General features: G+C 35.8%; 1 protein-coding gene across 8 annotated transcripts in view; it reads left to right on the forward strand.

Moving 5' to 3' along the window:
• KDM6A (lysine demethylase 6A) overlaps nt 1-20,308 on the forward strand; it is a 210,683-nt gene extending 190,375 nt beyond the window's left edge. For 6 of the 8 annotated variants that reach the window (XM_061179140.1, XM_061179143.1, XM_061179142.1 and 3 more), the window contains 4 exons: nt 642-783; nt 15,562-15,688; nt 18,549-18,719; nt 19,858-20,308. In XM_061179140.1, the coding sequence (XP_061035123.1) occupies nt 642-783; nt 15,562-15,688; nt 18,549-18,719; nt 19,858-19,887 (470 nt within the window). In that variant the 3' untranslated portion in view covers nt 19,888-20,308. Of the gene's footprint in view, nt 1-641; nt 784-15,561; nt 15,689-18,548; nt 18,720-19,857 lie in introns of those variants that run through there. The other 2 variants (XM_061179146.1, XM_061179148.1) reach the window with 2 other exon arrangements.
• Nucleotides 20,309-23,457: the final 3,149 nt, after the last annotated feature.

Here is a 23,457-nt window from a genome sequence, read left to right on the forward strand (position 1 = left end):
CTAAGTTAACAAATAGAAATCCAAGACTGTAGATCTCAGCAAATAACAAATTTATGTCTTTATATACAAGAGGTACTTTTAATAATTTTTAGAGTGCTTGGTTTTTAAAGGAAACCCTTTATGGGAGAAAGCAAAGTACAAAATTTCATTCTTTGAAATTTTTCTTTTATCTGGTATGTCACATGAATAGCCCTGTTACGTCAAAATCTGTTTGATTTATGCCTGCCTTCAGGCAGTAGATATTTAAGGTTAAGAATATGGCCTCTGGAGCCAGAAAGACCTGGATTAGGACCAGGACCTGGCTTTTGCAACTTTGGGCAAGTTATATAACCTCTCTGGGCCTCAATTTTTTCATCTGTATAATGGAAATGATAAAATTAATAAGGTAATGGTAAAGATTAAATGGTATAATGTATCGAAATACCTCAGAACAAATGCGTGGCACAAAGTTATAGTAAGCACTCTTTACATGATCGCTACTATTATTATTACCACAGTTACCAAAAAAACATTAAAAATATTTTTGTAATGTTTTGAGATTTTCAGAATTGGTGTTGATGATATCACCTGAGAAGGTGATAATGGTTATCTTCATATCTTTGGTACTTTGGGTTGCTTTATAACTGTTTTTTTTTTCCTAGCCTGCCAGTATAAATTGGCAGTGGAACGGTACGAATGGAACAAATTGCAAAGTGTGAAGTCAATAGTACCCATGGTTCATCTTTCCTGGAATATGGCACGAAATATCAAGGTCTCAGATCCAAAGCTTTTTGAAATGATTAAGTAAGTGCTTTCTAAAACTGCTGTAGTCCCTCTCTTTTTGGGGAGTGTTAACTATTCAGTACTTTTTCCCCCCATAGACTTATGTTGACATCAAAACAAAATGGTCCAGATGTCTAGCAAAATGTAATATAAGAGAATCCACATGTTAAAAGTATTTTTCCCTTCCCCATAGTCAGTACACTATGGTACAAAGAGGAACAAAGGCACAAATAATTCTAAACCAGCAGATTCACAAACAAACCTGTGCTGAACCACTCAATTCCTAGGAGAACTTTAGTTTTAATATTGAAAGACTGCACTTAGTATCAGGGCGAGGGAATGGCATCACAAAAATATTTTCTGGTACAGAGAAATTAGCATTTAATATAGGGATTTGACTTAAACGTTAATTTTAAAATTTTTAATTAAATCATCCATCTTATAATTGTCCCTTTTCTTACCTGCTTTAAACACTTAATTCAAGTTATTTGAATACATATACCCCAGTAACCTTCTCATTTATTGTCACAGTTTCTATCCTAGCTATTTTATAAATCTATTTAGAAGTAATATTTTCAAACAGTGCTATATAGCAGTGTTTCCCTAAACTGTGTTTTCTACCACTATTACGTCTAACCCCAAAAGGTGGGGAATTCTGGTCAAAGAAATATGGGAAACGATGGATTATATAAAGTTCAACAAGTCCTTTATTTTCTAATTTTTTGTAAAATGTTTTAGAGACTGTAAAGTTGGTATTATTTTTTGTGTGGGGGAGAAGGGTTATAATGTATTTCCCAAACGTATTTGTTTGACCAGTATCTTTGAAGAATTGATCTCAAAAACTCATTCTGAAATACACTGCTTTATACTCGCTGATAAAATAAGTTTGTCTTCATCTTAGTTAAAATAGTACTTAAGTATTTTTCCTACAGCTATATTAATTTGGTCAGCATGTGTTGTTTTCAAACTACTGTTTTTTGAAAGGAATCCTAGCTTATTAAAGTGATTTCAAACCTAAATCTAAAATTTTATTCAAACAAAAACTGTGGGGTCAAGGTAACATGCCTGTGGATTATCTTATTCCTTTATCATTTGCACTAGTTTTCTAGTCCTGGGCAGAAGTGGTAGGGGGAGACAAAAGGTAAAAAAAGCAAATCATAGCAAGTAATGTACAAATCCTTTAAAAAGTTGGATCTTAGGTACCATACTCTATAAATGTAATTGGTAATGGGGTTATCCTGTTATATCTCAGACTGGTCTTTTGCTCTGAATATTAAGTTCAGGTTTACCTTTGGGAGAAAAAATTACATAAAGTCACTGAAGATATTTAGTAAGTTGGAAATAGGCATAAACTAGAGGCTGATTCAGATCACCTGACGGTAAAGGGATGGTGCAGTATAGAAACAATTTATATATAACAGCTATGAAGACTGAAAGTGACTCATTACATTTTTGGATAGGTTAGGATTTTATAATTGGAAAGGATTTTAGAGGTCATTTAGTTAGGACTTCTGCTTAATGCAGTAATTCCTTCTATAACATCTATAATTTGTGGGCATCCAGCAACTTCTTGAACATTCTCATTACCTCACTATAATTCTTGAAAGTTCTTTACAAATTGGCCTATAATCTACCTGTCATTTGGTCCCAATTCCCTAAATATATTTGGGATTTAGATCAAATCCCAGTCAACAAGTGTTTGAGAACCAGCTCTATACCAAACACTGTTCTAGGCTCTAAGGATAGACATAGCAGTGTGTAAGTTAAAATCCCAGACCTCAGAGGACTTAAATTCTAGTGGAGCAAGGCAGACCTCCAGACAGTTGAATAAATTACTGATAAATAATATGACTAAGACAAAATAGATAATATTTGGGGGGTGAGGGTGAGAGTGCTGCTTTTTCTAAAATGGTCAGGGAAGGTGTCTGGGAAGATGAGTTTTGTGTTTAGACCTGAATAATGAGATGGAGTCAACCAGGCAGAGATCTAGGGGTACACCATTTCAGGCCCAGGGAGCAAGTGAAGACTGAATTGGGAATAACTTTGGCATGTTTATAGGGCAAAAAGACCAGTATGTCTATGGCAGAATGAGAGAGAGGGGTAACAGTAAGCTCAATGAACTGACCAGGAACCAGATTGTGCATGGACTTTTAGAACATGGTAAGTTTATAAATCAATTCAGGATGTTACAGGTTACCATTAGAGGATTTTAAGCAGGAGAGGGATGGGTTCTGATTTAAACTTTAAGAAAATGAATCTGGTTGCTTTGTAGAGAATGGATTCCAAGGGGCAAGTTTAGAAGTGTATGTAGGGGGTGAGTTAGGAGGCAGTTGCAACAGGATAGACCATCCTGGACAGACATTAACCCAAGGGGGTAGAAAGAGGGATTAAAGTAGGGGCTGTGGTAGAGCTAAAAGTTCACGGCACTTGCTCACAGATTGGATATTGGGGGAAGAGGGAAAAAGGAATCAGAGAAAAGATTATTGTCATAGTCTCTTCTTCCTATCTGGTCTTCGGTAATTTAAACATCTGACCTCTATCGTCTTTTCATCCCGCTCACCCCCATCATCCTTGTCGTCCTTCTAGACTCCTTCCAGTTTATCATTGTCCCTCTTAATATTTGAAATGTTGAGCATTGACACTTGCATTATCTTTATCTTAAGGTTGCCTTGTGTTAAAATTGGATACACATAATTTGAATATTTTTTTACTTAAAATTACTGGTGATACTGTTGTTCCTCATACCTTCCTTACATTTATTTAGCCTAAGTAAATGCACTTATATACTTACCTTATTCCATTTTTACTCTGTGCTACAACGTGTCCAATCATTTGAATCTTGATTGCATTCTTCATTATATTAAGAATTCTGTTCCCAGCTTGAGTTGTCACGAGATATGATTAGCAAGCTCTGTTTGTCATCATGCAGATTGAAAATGTTAACCATAAATCCAGACCCCTAGGCCTTACTCTGTAAACTTCCTTTTTAAAATACAGTCATTCATCTATTACTGAAAGTATACTTTTCACCAACCAACATTGCTCCCTTTCTTTTGTTTGTACTTTCTTTCATTTAATGAATATTTGCTGACTGTATACAAGGCTCTGGGTTAGGCACTGAGAGGGTATGTATATGTGTATATGGCATAGTTCCTGTCTTGAAGTCAAAGTTAGTGCATACAAATAAATAGATTGAAAGAAATACAACAGACCCACTCAATTCTTTCCAGCCCCACGGAGTCAGAGAAGTCTGTGTATTTTGGGGAGCGGATATTTTGTGTGAAGGGTAAAGATGTGGAGGCAGGGAGAGGAGAGAGGTATAGCACCTAAAGCCAACTTAAGACCAAACTCTTGCACCATCAGAAAGATTCCCAAGTTCATCCATAACACAATAGTATATATACATACCATGTCTCCTTCAGTCCAACACAGTCATGTTTTCCTTCAGTGAGGGAATAAATCCCTTTTCTTCAGTAGAGCTCCAGACAAAATATTCAACTTACGTTGGGAGACCCTGTTGCACTAGCTACTAAAATCATACTCAGCATGGTAAGCTGCTTACATTGTGAGCAGCTCAGGGGAAGTCCGGCTGCCTAGAGGAAAGGTAAATGCGTACTCGCTTCAGATCATCTTCTCTTCCACCTGCTCTCATTTTCTCCCTAATACCTCCTCCTTTGCCCTCCCTTCTGACTTCCTTCCCTACTGTGTATTTGCACGAACTTAAATGTTTTATATGACGCAACTCTGCTGTATATATGTTGACAACAGTTGGTGGTATATTCTGGCTTGAGTGTGCTCACACACAATGTGTGTGATCAGTAGTAGAATAAGAAAGATATAGTTGTAAAAGTTCTTAGTGGCAGATCATGTGTTGTGTGCCCAACTTAAGTTTATTCTGTTGGAGAGCTTTTGGTAGGTTTTTAACTAATACGATCTAATTTGAGTTTCATAAAGATGTTTCTAGCAGTTAAATAGATAGAATTAGCTTCTGGATGATAAGATAAAGAAGTGAATCAAAGATACTTTGGGTTTTCAAGTCTGAGTTCTAGATGGTTTAGTAATAATGTTAGTTAATAAACTGAGCTTGGTCCTTAGCCAGGCACTGAGCAAAGTGCTTCCCAGACTGTATCTCAGGTATGCCTCTCAGCATCCCATGGTCACCCATTTGGTTAGAGCGAGATTTAAGCCCATATCTGTCTTATGTAAAAGCCACTTGGATATATCTGTGGCATGGGGCTTCATTTTGAAACAGTGGCAGGTTTGAGGAGCCAGTAAAATAGTTGTATAGAGCTGTTTATTAGAAGCTGTAGTAAATGCAGGATTCCAGAGAGCAAAGTCAGAGCTGACCGACTAGGGGATCTTCTACCTAGTGGTTCGTGATTGCCTTGAGAGGAAGAGGAGGGGGGAGTTGGGGACAGAACTTGGGGGAATACTTCTATTTAAGAAAAGCAAATAGGTGAACTAGATAAAGGTCAGAAGACAACACAGAGAATATATTGTTACAGAAATAGAGAGGGAGTCTTTTTCCACAAGCTTAGTTTCGCTTTAAAACTGTTACATCCACATCATTGCTTTGGTCCTCAAGTCTAGTATTCTGCCAACAAGGGAAGTGGTATTAGTTTGTTCTGGCTTGTGAGCTATACCAATTCTTAAGAAATGGTTCTCCCTTGCAGTTCCTTCCCTCTGCTTTTGCTTTGAGTCATTTTCTTCATCTCCTTCCTGTTCACTCTACCATCCACAGCAATTTGACTTTCTATATGCTCCTGTCACTTCTCTTGCTGAGGTCACCAGTGACAACCAACTATTCTAAATGTACAAAGGCACAGATGTACTTTCTTTAAAATCCCCATGTGTACCTCCAGTCTGACCCCCACTTACCTTGTCAGCCATTTCTCCATTTCTTTTAGATGTGTGCTTGAATTTTCTATTTTTATCACTTTATTTGGTATTTTAAACCGTCTTTAATATGAACTGCAATTTTTACACACCCTCCCTTTTCTTCTTTGAATTATCTTTCAGTAAAGCATTAATTCAGTATACATTGAGCTTATGAATTGTAGGCTATTTAAAAATAATAATAATCATCACCTAGACATAACAAGTGAATGGAGAAGATTTGCAAAGATGGTCTTCTTCCTTAACTTTCTCCCTGGATTATTGCTTTTTTTTAGTTCTTAAAATACTGTGAATTTACAATGTGTGACTTTTAGGTTTTCATGGTTAAATGCTTAGTCTGCCCAACCATAAAGAATCTAAGGAAAATTTACTTTGTGCCTTCTTATCCAGTCATTCACTCGGCTCTACCCAGTTCTTTTCATTCTTTTATTTGTTTAATCTACATTATGAACTGAGTTGGAACTCAGGTATAGTGCTAGGTGACAGAAGGATCTGATCACTTCTCAGGCTGCTTAAAATAAATGGGGAAATAGTCAAAACGTTCAAATACATGATCTTTGCTTTAATGATGGAGATACTGTTTTTTAAAAAAAAATGGGAGGGCATAGAGGAAGGCGCTTCTGAGAGAGGGGAACATTTAGGAAAGGCTACATAGAAGTAGTACTACAGCTTCATAGTCCTTTATCCTAAACCCCTTAGGCCAAATGTGTTTTGGTATTCAGAATTCTTTGGATTTAGAAAGGTAAAACAGTACAGTTATTTTACCCTCCCACCAGAGTTTGTGGCAGTGTGCTAGCATCAAACACATTAATATTTCTGCAGTAAAACATATAAATAGTCACTCTGATGAGCTAAGTGAAAACTATAAAAAGCCCCAGGTCAAGTTTCAACACCAATGAGTTTATGCAAAATTTATGAAAAATTTGTGGGACTATAAGAGATTATGAACTGTATTTGCACTGAGTGATTAATAATGGGACATGGTGTTCTCTCCTATTGTCACCTACTAATCCCTTATTATCATTTTGAGAATGAATTACCTGTGGTTATTTTAAAAAGTCAACACCACTCTTGTTTTTTTCTTTGCACTTTTAAGTTCAAGTTGGGTCTTTTAGAGCCCTACAATTCCATAAAGTCCTTTATCTGAGTAAGTCATTTAGTAAATCTCAAAATTTCTACATTCTAGCTATTTTTCTAAAATACGCTAATCTTCATACTCCTTCACATTCTTCCAGATGTCTCCTACATTGGCATGAGTCAATATCATTCAAGGAATATTCATTATCTTGATTACTTCTTTTCATATTTCAGTGAACTTGACTTGAAAAGTTCACAGCCTAACTCCTTAGGAACATTTTAGTGGAAGCTCAGTGCATAACTTCTCTTTTGGTTTCCTTTCACTGTTCAAATGAACATAAACTTTTTTCCACATACCCCCATATGCTGCAAGTAAGCTTAGTTTCTCCTTCTTTAGACTAAACTTTCGAATGTCTCTCAGGATTAAGCCCTGCTCGTTCATTTATATCAGCTGAAGAGTATAGATTTAAACTTTTGTTGCTAAAAATTTCAAGTAGACTTCACATTGGCAGCAGCTGCTAATGAGAAGCCTTTAGAATTTCTAATATTTTTAATAATGATCAAATTTGCATGCTAGATCACTTGACAGCAAGATGAAGTACTAAATGGAGGGCAGAAGATTTAGAGGCATATTAATTAGAAGGTAGTTGCTACATTTCAGACAAAAGGAAAGACAAAGGATAGAAGGTAAAATAGGCATATTGATTGATTGGGTGGTAGAGGTGAGAGGGGAATCAGTATTGCTGGGGCTTTGTCTTGGGCCATGCAGTGGGATATTTGTGCTTATTGATGAAACTGGGAGTAAAGGAAGAAAAGAGGAAATGGGTTAGATGTAGGACATGATGATTACCAGATTGGCTGGCTTTAGACACGTAGAACTTGAATTCCTTTTACGATGTTTCAGTGGGAATCTCTTTAAAGTAATCAGATGGATATATGGTTCTATTGTTTAGAGAAGGAGTCTGAGATACACATTTGTATCTCTCAGCTGGCTGATAGGTAATCCCTGCTAAGGTATTAGCTGTTGAGTTTTCTGAACCATTAGCCATTCTTAAAGTAGAGCAGTGCCCACACAAAGAAATGAATTAAGGAAGACAATAAATGTAAAGCTACTGATCTCTTCCTTTAGTTCACTGAAAAGCTGAAAGACTAGTACAATCAGTACCTAGATAACTTCATCTGGAGTCATCAGATAAGTTTTTGCCACATTTCCCTATCAGTCTCTATATTCACATACTTGCGCACATACTTTTTTGGCTGAGTTATATGAAAAAGTAATTTGCAGATGTTATGACATGTCACCCCAGATATTTCAACCTGTATCTCTTAAGAGTAAGGATATTTATTCTCACATAACCACAGTACCATTTACCATACATAAGAAATATGGAGTTCAATAGTAATCAGCTAATACATAGTCTACATTTAAATTTCCCAACTACCCAGAATGTCTTTAGCTCTCCCCCTCCCACCCCCATCCAAATTGAATCAAGGTTCACATTGAATTCAGTATGTAGTCATTGTGTCTTTAGTCTCTTTTAAATCTATGAGAGTCTTTTCTCATGATTTTTATTTTGAAGAGAGCAGACCTTTGTGTTGTATAGAGTTCCATATTTTGGATATGTTTTCTCATAATTTTATTTGGGTTATACATTTTTGAGAGTAACTGTTGATGGCGTTTACCTTTGGTAAACCCGTGTCCCACTCCAGTAGAGACTCTGTTATAGATATTTTCATTAGTGAGTCCTGAGTGAATGAAGTTTTAAGTAGGCAGTTTAAAACTTAAAGTTGAGAGTGGGGAGATAATTGCTGCTTTTTATCCATCTTCTTCATAATATACAGTTTTTACCCTTCGATTTTAATTTTAAACTAGTTGATTGAGAGCTAAGAGAAACCCTCATTCTTTACAAATTCATTGTTCCCATTTTCAGATATTTGAGATACATTGCTTGGCCTACATTTTCTCCCTATATAGTTAGTAGTGCAAAGACTCTTTTTCACTTCACTTTCATAAGACTCATATATTCATTATGTTTTAGCATTGAAGTATTTCTTTTAATAGGATCCTTGAAAGGAATCAAATGATAACGTAGCAAGTGAGTAGTGCAGAGTCTTGGTAATGATTAGACTTCCCTGTAGATAACAGGCTTTCAGAATAAATGGATTCTTTTTAGATGCAGTTAACTGGTTTAATCTCAGTGGTAGATAAGGCCAACTCCAACTGATACGGTGTAAATTGTTGCAATCGTGTTGGAGTATTAGCAAGTTAAGGTAATGATAGTATGTTTCTGATACATTGGAAACTCTGGTTTCTTCAACTACTTTGTTATTCCACTTAAATCACGTAATAAGTAGTTCAGTATATTTTAAAATGTCAAAAATCAGAATGCCAAAGAGCCCATTTTCCTCTGACAAGTTCAATATTAGGAAGTCTTAGACTTTGGAGGAGCATATCAAATAGTAGTAGAATGTTGGGAGGTGGGATGAATTGGGAGTTTGAGATTGATGAACATACACTACTATGTATAAAATAGATAACTGAGGAGAACCTACTGTATAGCACAGGGAACTCTGTGCTCTGTGGTGACCTAAATGGGAAGGAAATCCAAAAAAGAGGGGATATATGTATACATATAGCCGACTCACTTTGCTGTACAGCAGAAACTAACATAACATTGTAAAGCAACTATACCCCAATTAAAAAAAGATAGTAGTAGTAGAGTGTTAATTTTCAGAATACACATTCTCTTGTCTACCTCCCCATAATCTGCCATATGTTAATACATTCTAAAAATACTGATAAGGTGTAAGTCAGTAGTTGAAAATAAATTTTCTAAAATTTCAACAGTACCAAGTCCATTGAAAACCACTCCCCACAAATTTAATTTCTTGTCATATCATTTTGTCATTCTTTTGACCATCTTATAAAGCACTGTTTTTATATTTCAGTTTTTAAATGTAATGTCTTATATGTACAATATTAATGTGCTTTCCCTTTGCCCTTTGTGTTATGTGTTTGTTATTATGTGTTTGTTATTTGCCTTCCCTTTTTAATTTTACTCAGTCAGTCTTAGAATGTGTGCTATTTAATATTCCAGTGAAATATTACAGGCAGCACTGTGTAGTTGTTTGGAGTCCAGTCTGCCTTCAAGTCTTAGCTTCTCCATTTACTGGCTGGGGGATCGTGGTCAAATTACTAAACTTACTAGTCTTCATTTCCTTTTCTGAAAATGGGGATAATAATTCTTTCTAATAGCTTTTATGAGTATTGTATTGGTCTTAGCATAGAGTAAGCACTCAGTAAATGGTAGCTGTTGTGATAATTATTATTAATATTAATTATAGAAGGGTCAGTCACCTGTTTTTTAAGTAAGGTAGTATTCATGGACCTAGTTCAGTGGTCCTCAACTGCAGGCAGTTTTGCATCCCCCAACCCTCTTCCCCAAGGGACATATGGCAGCGTTATGACTTCAGTGGGAGGGGTGCTACTGATAGTTTGTGGGTAGAAGTTAGGGACAGTGCTAAACATCCTACAATGCGCAGGACTGTCCCCACAACAAAGAATTATCCAGCCCAAGATAACAATAGTGCTGATGTTGAGAAATCCCGACCTATTGGACTCTAGACTAACACCTTTTCAATAATCTGTTTTATGTTCTTTTAGGTGTAACTATTACCCTTCCAGTTGGCATTCATTGCACACTTTTTTCAAATTAAAAAAATTAATTTAGTCATTAAATAATTATTTTAACTAAAATTTCACATACCAAGATTAAATATTGATCACTAACTTCCAGGCACTAATCTAAGCATTTTATGTAACATATGTACTCCTCATAATAGTACTGTAAGTTAGATGTGCCTTCCTTACATTTGAGAAAACTGAGACTTATGTGAGAAGCTGGGATATGAACCCAGGCAGTCTCCAGAATTGGTGCTGTTTCCTACTCTCTGGCTTTCTCTCTGTGATTGATCTCTTATGGCTCTAATCATAAAAACATGGTGATTTGCTGAAAAATACTGTTACAAATTTTAGGCATTGTTTCTGATGAAGTTAGGGGTTCGACTGGTTCTTACTTGGCCTAATTATAAGAATCAACCAAGACTCTTATTAAAATAGATTTCTAGACTCTGTTCCTAATAAGTAAATTCAGAGCTCTGTGTGAAGAACCCTGGGAATCTCTTTCACAGTGAATGGCCTAGATGAATCCTATGGTCCAGACAAGTTAGGGACACCCTAGTCTAGGTTCGATCTCTTTTAGAACTAAAAATATTTTTGTTTCCCCTTTTCTTTCACACGTATTATAGATTATTACCCTATCTATATAATATATACTTTATCACAAGCACCGAGGTTTTGAGTATAAATTAAAGCAGACTGTTAAATACTAACTCCCTTTTCCCTTTGATTCCCATGCTTAAATGGATATATGAGGTGTTCTACAACTCTGTAGTCATAGGCTGTTGGCCTAATAATTGAGTCCAGTCCATAGTTAGCATAGATTTTAGTGCTGTTGTCCTTGGGAGTCTTCTAATACACCATTGGGTTAAATATGCAATGCTTTGTGATAACATTGAACAAACAAAATCTAAAAATTCTAAAACTCTGCATTCTCGTGGTTAACATATATTTGCTTTCATGCGTGTTTTTTCTATCTGAGAGTTTAAAATTCTTAAGATACTCATTTTATCATTGACTGAGACCTTGATTTTCAGCCATGTGGTTGGTTTAAATGAAACTGTTATATGTCTTACTGACATTTAGACACACTCACTGTTGTCCTAGGGGAATCCACCTTTGGAGTGACAGGTGGGAAGTTTTGAGGGCTCACATGTTGGCTCACTTTGCCTACATGGCTCCTTCAGTAAGAGAGACTGGGCAAGGCAAGGCACTTCTTGGTATACTTTTAAAATTTGTACATCATCTGCTTCTTAGTGGCAGAGATTGTTGCCATAAAGACTTTAAAAGTGCCATAGCAAGTTAACCCGTGCTTCATCTTGTCTCCACACCGATATTTAGGAACTTACTTTGGAAACGTAGTCAGGTTACCCCCAAAATGTCATACTAGTTCCCAGTGTTTTCTTAACCTCAGCGTAATATATTGAGTTGGCCAAAAAGTTCGTTCGGATTTTTCATGTTGCGGAAAAACCCGAATGACCTTTTTGGCCAACCCAGTAATATCACTCTGGCTTCATTCCTTTGTTCTCTTACCTCAGAAACGTCACCCCAAGATTAAAATCATAAGAACAGTTGTTTATTCCCTAAATAATCCGGGCACTACCTTTGCTCATGGAATTCCTTTTGCCTAGAAGGTGCCTTCCTCCCACTTCTCCTTCCTGTCACATCTAAATTGACAACTTTATGAAAACTGTGAGTTCTGCCTCCCTCTCCTTTTAGCATCCATGGCATACTAAGTCTATCTTTTGCCTAATGTGTTGATTTATAAATATACTGTGTATGATCATTTGTCCTCATATTATTGTCTTCAGTTTTTTTATTGTAATATTTCAAGTATATTTTCATTTCTATCCCCTATGGCAAGCCGTTTTCTAAAATTCCATCCCATTTTAGGTTTCATCTTTGCCAGATGGGTTTATGGTTGGATTATATTCTTCTGTGTAACCTCAAATACACCCAGCCCTCAGTCAGCCTCTTCCTTGTGATTTTCTTCCAAGCCAGATCTGCCTTTTAATAACCCCTGCCTTTTTGTGTAGTCTTTTATCCAAACAACTAAAAACAGTACTTGAGTCCTGAAACCAGATTGATCCTGACTGATCCTGAAAAGTCAAAGGGAAGTTTGATTCCCAGCTTCTCTAGCTCCTGAAATCATTTCTGACCCTGTTCCTAAAATGTATTTAAAACAGCATCTTCTGTCTTCTACAGTTTTACACATTTTGCTAGTGATTTATTATTTTTTTAACAAATTGAATTCTTTTTTTAATACAAGTGTGGTTGTTTACAACGTTGTATTAATTTCTTCTGTACAGCAAAGTGGTTTAGTTTTATATATATGTGTGTATATATGTATATATATATTTGGCCGCACCGCGTGGCATGTGGGATCTTAGTTCCCCAATCAGGTATCGAAGCTGCGCCCCCTGCAGCGGAAGCGCGGAGTCTTAACCTCTGGACCGCCAGGGAAGTCCTAGTTATACATATATATACATTCTTTTTTATAGTCTTTTTCACTATGGTTTATCTCGAGGTATTTAAAATAGTTCCCTGTGCTATACAATAAGACCTTGTTGTTTATCCATTCTATATGTATTCGTTTGCATCTGCTAACCCCAAACTACAGAAGAGCCTCTGTCTCTCTCAATTCTTCTTCTGTTCCAACTGCTACCCTTTGAAAATGGGAAGGAACAAAAAATTTTACTGTTACGGAAAAATCATAAGGGCAGGGGGAAAACCGCGACTTGGTTATTCGTTGTCAGATCAGATTAATAGAGCTGTCGGTTTTCTTAGATTCCAGTATCTCACAAAATAAAAATTCTGGAGCTGTGATTTCAGAAGCAAAATACTGTTGGCTTAGTATTTATTCTTAGCACCCCTAACTCTAACCCTTTATTGTTTGCAGAAAAGTAGTATATTGCCTTTTTCTAGATGAAACTAGCAAACTAGCCATAAATTATAAACTACAATCTAACTGCCAAAGCAGTTAGTAGCATTGGAAGTGAAAGTTCATTTGCTGACTAAAGAGTGGAATAATACTCCACAGAACCAAGGCTCTGTGTTTGTGGGGGGAAAACTGTGCTGACTGAGCCCCAAGAATCTCATCTTCAAAAGAGAAGGGGGAAAGTGGGTAAGAAGATGTGAAAAGAGACCAGAAGGAAGATAGTACAGTGTAAGATAGTGAGGGGAAACTTGAGATTTTCTGCTTTTACAAACCCCTAGCCCAATCACTTAAAAATAGCTTTATAATATCAGCTTCTCTGGGCCCTAGTTTTCTTATTTGTGGGGTGGAGATAATAGTGCCTCCTGCACAGGGTTGTTAAGAGTCCTAAATGGCATAATATGTGTGAAGTACCTAAGACCATGCTTCCTGTCTGGTTCTTATTTTTATTTATTTATTTTTATAGTATTGTTTTATCATTTTTGTTTGTTTTTCCACATGGGAGCATAGTGGAGTCTATAAATCTTCCTATACTTATATATAAATAAGTATAAGGAAGTACTTATAAGTACTTATTTAGAAGTACTTAATTATATACTTACTTATACTTATTTATAAGTATAAATAAGTATATAAATCTTTCTATACTGCAGAGTTTTAGGCAGTATTTTCCTGTGAAAAAGACCTTATTTTGAAGCCCTGCTTGGAAAACTTGTTCAGTTAGATCAGTGCCTTCAGAGATGAAGTATATAGGACACAAGGAGGGAAAAAGGGAGGAACAGGTACTGTTCAAGAGCTAGCAGCAAAATCTGAATTATATGCTCTCCGTTTTTACCATGATCTAAATTTTTACTTGCTCCTCCCCTGGCATACATACACACACACACACAGCTGTCCTAGCTTTGACTTGCAACCATAGTCTAAAGCATTATTTTGTTTCTAAATAAGTTAAACACACAAGAATTGCTGGAGCCAAACTGAGAGAGAAATCCTTTGAAAATGATACTTAACGGGTTTGCCTTACAACTATAAAGTTGATATTGTTTTATGTTTGTTAAATAAGTTATCAAATTTTACATATATCTTTAATCTTTTTTACGCTGGCTTTTAATTTATGTGGGTTCTGATAAGTTACAGTACTTTAACCTAGTAACCTGTAAAATAGCAAGGAAGTATAAATTAAGAGAAATTAAATATGCTATTATTTATCATACTTTAAATATTAGTAGTTCCATCATCAGATGTTTATTGAGCATCTACTATATGCCTGGCACTGTCCTAGGCAGTGAGTAGACAGTATGCATAAATCAGACTACACCTTTACTTTCAAGCAGCACTCAATTGCTAAACCCATTTCCTCTTCTTTAGGGTATTTTCATCTCCAAAATTTAGAGCCAAAAAGTACCATACAGATCATCTAGTCCAACTTCTCTATTCAAATGAAGAACCTGAGCCACTAGGATTCACAGAACTTAGCAAATAATTCCGAGTAGTGACAGCAAACTATAGGAAAATCACAAATTGTGAGAATTCACTATATCATTAGCATCATAAGTATGAGTTTAGAAAAGGTATAAATTATAAGAGAAGTTCAATTATGTTAATATGAATGAAATATTTCACTGTATTATCTTCAAGTTAAAATCAAGGAATGAAGTGTCTTTTTTTTCTTCTTCACTACAGTGAAACCATTTTTTGTATTGTGTAGTGACTAAATCCATAAATACTTTTTTGCTTATATACTCAAAAGTTTCAAAAACAACCATATAAGTGATGCTGTTTATGAGTGTCTAGGTAGTGTTGATAGAAATAGTGTGCTTTCCTGCCTTACTTAGAATCATAGAGTTCACATCTGGAATTCAGACCCCTTATTTCAAGGATGAGACATTGACTCCCAAAGAGGTTAATTGACTTGCCCAAATAAGCCAAAATTAGCAACTTACATTTAAACAAGGTGTCAGGTTATTATATTTTGATATTCAGATATCAATTATTCTCAACTTTAAATGATCTAATATTGTCATTGTCGGACCTGCTGGGCATTGGCCCTATTTTTAAAATCTGAGAATATCTGAGAAATTGATGAAAGAAAAATGTGGTTACAGATATTAGAACAGAATCTCTTGGCATTACTTCTATTGATACATCTTTCATGCTAAAAACTTTCAGTGTTCAGTTGCTGGTCACAAATAATTTTCCCCCCACAATATAGGTATTGTCTTCTGAGAACTCTGAAGCAGTGTCAGACATTGAGGGAAGCTCTCATTGCTGCAGGAAAAGAGATTATCTGGCATGGGCGGACAAAAGAAGAGCCAGCACATTACTGTAGCATTTGTGAGGTAAGTAACTGTTCTTATCCACAGTTATTTTATAAACCTCTTACCTCTCCAGTTTTGGTTTCTCTTTAGTTTTTTGTTTTGTTTTGTTTTAATTTATTTATTTTAGGCTGTGTTGGGTCTTCGTTGCTGTGCGTGGGCTTTCTCTAGTTGCGGTGAGCGGGGGCTACTCTTCGTTCCGGTTCGCAGGCTTCTCATTGCAGTGGCTGCGGAGCACAGGCTCTAGGTGTGCAGGCTTCAGTAGTTGTGGCTCGCGGGCTCTAGAGCGCAGACTCAGTAGTTGTGGCTCACGGGCTTAGTTGCTCTGCGGCATGTGGGATCTTCCCAGACCAGGGCTCAAACCCGTGTCCCCTGCACTGGCAGGTGGATTCTTAACCATTGCGCCACCAGGGAAGCCCTCTTTAGTTATTTTTTAAAATGTACTTTTATGTAATGCATTTTACTGAAATTGACATTGTGTTCAGTCTTGTTATTTAACTACTATATTAAAATTTAATCTGGTGATACGCCATTTCACTAACTGTGAATTAACTCTAAAAGTATCTACTAGTGTCATCTATCTGGTAGGTAACAGCTGGCCCTCTCTCTCTATCCACGGGTTCCTATCTGGATTCAACCAACCGCAGATCGAAAATATTCAGGGGGTGGGGTGGGGAGTATTCCAGAAAGTTCCAAAAAGCAAAACTTAAATTTGCCATGCACCAGCAACTATTTACATTGTTTTAGGTATTAATAGGTAATCTAGAGATGATTTAAGCTATAGGGGAGGATGTGCATAGGTTATATGCAGTTGCTACGCCATTTTTTGTAAGGGACTTGAGCATCCTCGGATTTTGGTATCCATGGAGGGTCCTGGAACTAATCCCCCATGGATACCGATACAGTTGATAAGTGTCAAGTTTAGTCTTGAGATTTTAAACTGGGAACCGTCCAGATGTAGACAGATGCCAGTAAACTGGATAGAGTTCAGTATAGCTCCAGGCAGATCATTGTTCAGTCGTCTCTGGTACAATTCACAGTACATTGGTCAATCTTCTCCTGTGGCCAAGGCTTGCAAGAGATGCAGAAACAAAGATATGGTACCTGCTCTGAAGGAGCTTACATCCTACTTGGGGAAGACAAATTACAAACAGTTGTAATGTTATATGAGACTGTGGTGAATGCAAAGTTGGTCTTGGTCTTACTGTTAGGATAACACTAAGGGAGAAAATGACCTAATTTTTTCCTTCTAGTATTGGCCTAAGAGTTCACCAAAGTATTAATATTTGAGTCCATCCTTGAAGGATGAGTATGACTTTAGCGGGCTAAAAAATGATGACAGTTAGAAGTAGAAGGAATGTTGTTATGAGCTATAGGAACAACATGGGAAATGGAATGGCTTCTTCAGAAAACGGTAAATAGTCCAGTGTGGCTGGAACACAGACTATGTAAATTCTACATATAAGCCTAGTTGGTAGGAAGTTTGCAGAGCATCTTGAATGATTTTAAGGAATTTGATATTTATTCGGAGGTCATAGAGCCATCAAAAGTTTTTGGGCAGGCACCCAAGTTGGGTAAGTATTTCAGAGAGAAAAGTGATTGGAGAGGATAGAGATAAGAAGCTCTTGCAGTGGTGTGTTAAGAGTTGTTATCCTAAGGCCTAGACTAGAACCTGGCAGTGGGAATATTAAAGAAGGAGAGGAGTACAAAAATATTTTGAAGGTAAAATTCACCAGACAACTCATTAAATGGCAGAAGTGAGGGACAGGTTGAAGGATGTTCACAAATGTTCTAGCTCAGATTATGAGGTTCATGTTGTTGCTCATTGATAGTAATGGAAAACATGGGTAACTCTGGGATTTTACTTAACATAACTTCAAAGAAGACATGAAGTCATGAGAATTTTCTTTCATTGAATACATTCAAGGATATGCCAAAGCCAGGGATATTAATGATCCACTTCAGACCTTGAAATTCTGTAATTCTGATGTTGACTTTTATTTGAGGTGATTCAGTCTATCAGCTATTTTAATGCTGTATAACCTGGCTAAAGTATGCCATTGGGAGACCAGATAGATTCTAGTTAGGTGTGTTATACCTCAGAAAAATGAATGTATAAGCTTTCCAGTATTTGAGAATGACTTTTATTCTGTACTGTTATTCCTTATCCTGCTTGAGCCTTAGCAACTCATCAGTCTCTCTAACACAGAGGTATTATTTCTAAAATCATGCTATACTCATGAATATACGTTTTGATTGTACTCATACTGCTTAACATGAGGCTTATAGCTGAACACTCACTCACTGTCACTTACCTGTCAGTTTCCTCATCTGTAAAATAATCAGATTATATTTGATTCAACAAGTTTGTTTTGAGGTTTGGCTAAGCACTAAGCACTGTGAAATGATAAGCTCTGGAGTTACAAAGATGAGTAAAACATAGTCTTCATCTTTGAGGAGCTCAGTCTATTGGGGAAGACAAATATCCATATACAGTGCCCTGTGATGAGTACTATCATTGAGAAGTAAAAGGAAAATAATGATCACTTTCATCTGATTGTATACTAATGTTTTGAATTTAAAACAGATAAATAGGCTGACCTTTATCAAACTTTTGAATTAGGCTTTTGCCAGTGGTTGTAATGAGTATGTCATTCCCCAAGGTCACTCCCCTAAATAGACATTACCACCCATGTCTTTGGGTCTGGTGCAAAATAAACCTGGTCTATTAAAGATTCTTAAACACTCTTAACTCTTAGTACCCACTTAACCAGTGATCACTGTCCGCAACTGCATGTGAAGTAGAACTCTATGATTACACTAAAGTAGTACAATAAATAAATACTACTGCCTCTATTGAATGCTTTTTCTCTTGTATAAATAGGTGGAGGTTTTTGATCTGCTTTTTGTCACTAACGAGAGCAATTCTCGAAAGACCTACATAGTGCATTGCCAAGATTGTGCACGAAAAACAAGTGGAAACCTGGAAAATTTTGTGGTGCTAGAACAGTACAAAATGGAGGACCTGATGCAAGTCTATGACCAATTTACATTAGTAAGTGAAATCAACATGTGAGTACATAGTTAGCTGGATAGGGAAGCAGCAGTGTTTGTTCTGCCACCTGATAAGGAGGAGGTAATGAAATATTTAAAATTTCCTTTGGCTCGTCAGATATTGCATGAGGAAATATATCACTCCCCCTCCTCCACTTCCAGGTATTTATTCCTATGAAATTGGCATATTTCATTTTCACTTTTCTTCCTGGGTGAGACCAGCCCTAAATAATGTCACAGTAATTACATTTTAAAATCTTTGTGTGCTTTTAGAACACTGTCACATCCTTTATGTCATTTGATCTCAGTTGATAAAATGTTTGTGTATATAGGTTATTAGTGTCCACAAAATGAATCAGTATGTATGCTTTTAAATATACTTCTGCTTTTAGAGCTAATTGTATTTATTTAAAATCTTGTCCTTGCCAGAAGTATTAACTTTATGGGAATATTTGATGGAGCTTAACTTCCTGCTATGTTATATAACCTTATGAAATTCAAGTATCTTTATAAATTGCACACAGTTTTTAATTTTAAACAGCAGATGCTTAGGGGGAAGCATTTTACTCCAGCACATCAATAGTTTTATGAATAGAAGAGAATTGTTGAATTCCCTCAGTACTTTTTCTCTTACATATGTGATCAGAAACTGAACTTTTGAAATTTAGCTCCTGATATTTTCACTTGAATGGTCTTCAGGATTGCTTGAAGAAGAAGAAAATTATCTGGAATATGTTAAACAAAATTTATTATCTAGTTGAGTTAGCTTCTGAAGCAAGTCACTAATGAAATCATAATTGATTTGTTATATTATTTTCCACAAGCCTTCTTTATATTTTTAAGCAATCTCAAAAAATGGTCAACCTAATAACATTCTAAGAGTTTTTGACTAATTGGTGAAGAAGTACCAAAAAATGTGGATGTGCTGAGTTGGGTAATGGTCTCAGACTCTTAGGAAAATTGGCCAGGTGGGAGACAGTAAGGGAGGTTGTGCTTGACAGAGTGTGGCAGGCCGTTGAACTTTCTTGAGAATTGTTATTTCCTTTACTTTCATACGCAGGCTGTGTTTGTAACCTGGAGCTAGGGAACACTATTAACAATTTGTATACCAAAGTAACATACTTTACTTTTATTTTCAGGCTCCTCCATTACCATCCTCCTCATCTTGATATTGTTCCATGGACATTAAATGAGAACTTTTCTGCTATTCAGGAACTAACCCAGTTCTGCACCACTGGTTTTTGTAGCTATCTCGTAAGGCTGCTGGCTGAAAACTGTGTCTATGCAACCTTCCAAGTGCGGAGTGTCAACCAACTGGACAGGGGAGAGCATTGCTCCTACTCCAGGACTCTCACAAAGCTGATCAGCTGTACTTCAGAAAAAAAATAATAATTTCCATGTTTTGTATATATCTGACAAAACTGGCAACATCATACAGACTACTGACTTGAAGACAACCTCTTTTATATTTCTCTATTTCTGGGCTGATGAATTGGTTTTCATCTATCTTTTCCCCCTTCAGAATTTTCCTTGGAAAAAAATACTAGCCTAGCTGGTCATTTCTTTGTAAGGTAGTTAGCAATTTTAAGTCTTTCTTTGGTCAACTTTTTTTTAATGTGAAAAGTTAGGTAAGGAACTTTTTTACTGCTTTTATGTTTTTCTGTCTTGTTTTGAAACCATGACGGTTATTACACTTTTGGTTCCTAAATAAAATGTTTAAAAAATTAACAGCCAAGTCACAAAGATAATGGATTGCACATAGACTAAGGAATAAACTTCAGATTTGTGATTTTTGTTTCTAATCTTGATGTAAATTTACACTATTTATAAATACATATTTATTGCTTGAAAATATTTGTGAATGGAATGCTGTTATTTTTTCCAGATTTACCTGCCATTGAAATTTTAAGGAGTTCTGTAATTTCAAACACTACTCCTATTACATTTTCTATGTGTAAATAAAACTGCTTAGCATTGTACAGAAACTTTTATTAAAATTGTTTAATGTTTAAAGAGTTTTCTATTGTTTGAGTTTTAAAAAGACTTTATGTACAGTGCCCAGTTTTTGTTCATTTTTCAAATCTGATTATATATATTTTATATATACTTGTGTATGTATATATAATATATATAGAAATCTGGATATATATGTATAAAGATTTAGAGCTTAAATTTTTCTCGTTTTAAGTTTCACATCTATGGTAGATTTTTGAGGTGTCTACTGTAAAGTATTGCTTACAAAAGTATGATTATTTTTAAAGAAATATATATGGTATGTATCTTCAAGACCTAAAATGTCAGACTGGTTTATTGTTAAGTTGCAAATACTGCAGTGACAGACCAATAAACAGTTGCTGCCAAAATGTAGTATAATAGTAGAAAACAAATAGTGATTGAACTTAAGATTTCAAAGGGAATGTTCTATGGGCTTGACAAATCAATCCTGTACATCACTTAGTAGTGTTTTATATGGAAAAAAGATTCAGATGAAGGGCTCTATTTTAGAATGCAAATAAATTAAGAGACTTATTTTTTAATGTTAGGCAGTTTTGACATTTCATGCTTTCCTGCTTGCATGACATGATTTGGGCAGGGGAGGGAGTCTTCCAGTTCCATATCACTAGTGAAATATAGCAAGCTATATTAGCATTAACACGTCACTTCTAATTACCAATAGTATTTCATTTTATAATAATGGTACCTTGTATTTGGACATATTCTCATTTTATCATGCTTGTTCTCTCTAAGGTTTTTCCAGGAATATTCAGTGAAGACACATAGAGAATGCTGTAAAGGAAGTTATATATAACTAAAGAGAATTTATAATCCTAACTGGTGAAATGCTGTGCTGACTGCATTAACAAGTGCTCTTTTTCAGATAGTTGTGGAGTATGTTGTCCTCCTAGAAACAGTTTGAAGGCTTTAAAGCACAGAGATATTTTATCCAATTAGTTAATAATTTGGTAAATAATTGAATTTGAATATCTACTAGCAGCAATCATCTCTTAAAATTTTAGAAGGAAATAATTACAAATTTATTTTAGTTAAGAAGCAAGAGTGCTTGTCTAAGTGCTGCTCAAGATGTTTAACCACTGATTTTTTTAAAAGAACTCAAGACAAAACATTTTTGCAAATAAAAATTGCAAGTCAGAGAAATTAACACAACGTTGTAAATCAACTGTACTTTAATTAAAAAAAAAAAATGTACGTCAACTATCCAGAAGCAAACATTATAAGAATGCTAAAGCTATGCCTAAATGTTCCTTAACCATTCCTAGTTTATCTTACTAACACAGTGTCTCATTTTTTCTATGGTTTTATTAAGATCGTTTATTGCCAAGATTAACATAAGTTGTCTGACATTTAAGAGTAATTTAGTGGTGTTTCACTAATACAATATTTGGAAGTTAAATGTCAAGAGTAATACTTGCTCACTTAGTGTTTGAATGGGTAGAGGATAGGAGACAAGTCAAACCTATCAACATTAGTCTGAGGTATAACTAGATGAACAGAGTCTTATGTAAACTGCTTTCTTTTCTTCAATTTAACTGCTTTTATAACTTAAATTTTTCAGGTTTCAGAAGAAATAGCATGCTTTTTTTCTCTCTTTTCTTTTTACTGCTTATATAGGTAAATCCAGCTAAGCACACACTATCTGGGTGCCTTAATAATGAAATGAGTTTGCATCATTTGCACACACACACATTGTTTAAAGAAACTAATTATACGACATATTAAAAAAACAGATGTTGATCCAGAAAGTGAGAACTAAATCATATTCTTTTCTCGTCACCAGCTAAACAGGAACTCTTACACCATCAGTATAGCAGTTTAACTTGTTCTACCCATTTAAGTTAAATCAACTAAATTTTGGCTTCTGTATTTTGAACTAAAATCTAAGTCACTTTTCCAAAGTAGTAATTTGACAGTTGGGACTTTCAAATTACTAGTAATAGGCAACTGAAATAAAAGATCACGTAATATTATGAAATTACATTAAATGAAGTGTCTGCTTCTCAGAACTTAAATCTTTAAATTATCATGTGTATTTTCATTTAGTCAATATATTTATTTAGTATCTCCTAAAAAATGAATCTGAGTAAGATGTGATCCCTGCCTTTTACTCTTCATACACACATATCATATGGGAGATTCATGCAATATGTCAAGCAGAACCTAGAAGAGAGAACAAGAAAGGTGAATAGTATTGATTGGGGCTTGCATTTCAGCAGGGTTTGTATCACACCTAGAGCAAGAAGATTTGGGAACTTTGACTAAGGGATTAGAGGAGTGCACTGGAGAGTGGAAGCCCCCGATGTTGAAAAGCCTCCTCTGCCATGAGAGATGTTTTTTGCACTTTACCCTGTAGTTAATGTGAAACCATGCACAGAATTAAGCAAAAGAACAGCATTGAATTTGCAGTAGTCTTCATGCCTGCTTTAACACACTCTATCTTCCACATTGCTGCCAGAGGGACATTTCTAAAACACGGAAATTCATGGAAGAGATGATTTGGACTTGGACTTTGGATGTTGTGAGGATGGAAATAGGAGCGCAGATTTGGAAGACAAAAGTAAAGTCCACAGGACCCATTAGATGTCTACCGGTGGGTGGAGGCCCTTCTAACTAGAATGGGAAATCAGAGTAGAACTGCTTGTAACGCATCTAAGTAGTTGGAATTAGGAGAGGCCTGAACCGGAACCAGGTATCTGGCTGTCCATCATCGAGGTGGTGCTTAG

The sequence above is a fragment of the Eubalaena glacialis genome, chromosome X (genome assembly GCF_028564815.1).
Source record: "Eubalaena glacialis isolate mEubGla1 chromosome X, mEubGla1.1.hap2.+ XY, whole genome shotgun sequence".
NCBI lineage: Eukaryota > Metazoa > Chordata > Mammalia > Artiodactyla > Balaenidae > Eubalaena > Eubalaena glacialis.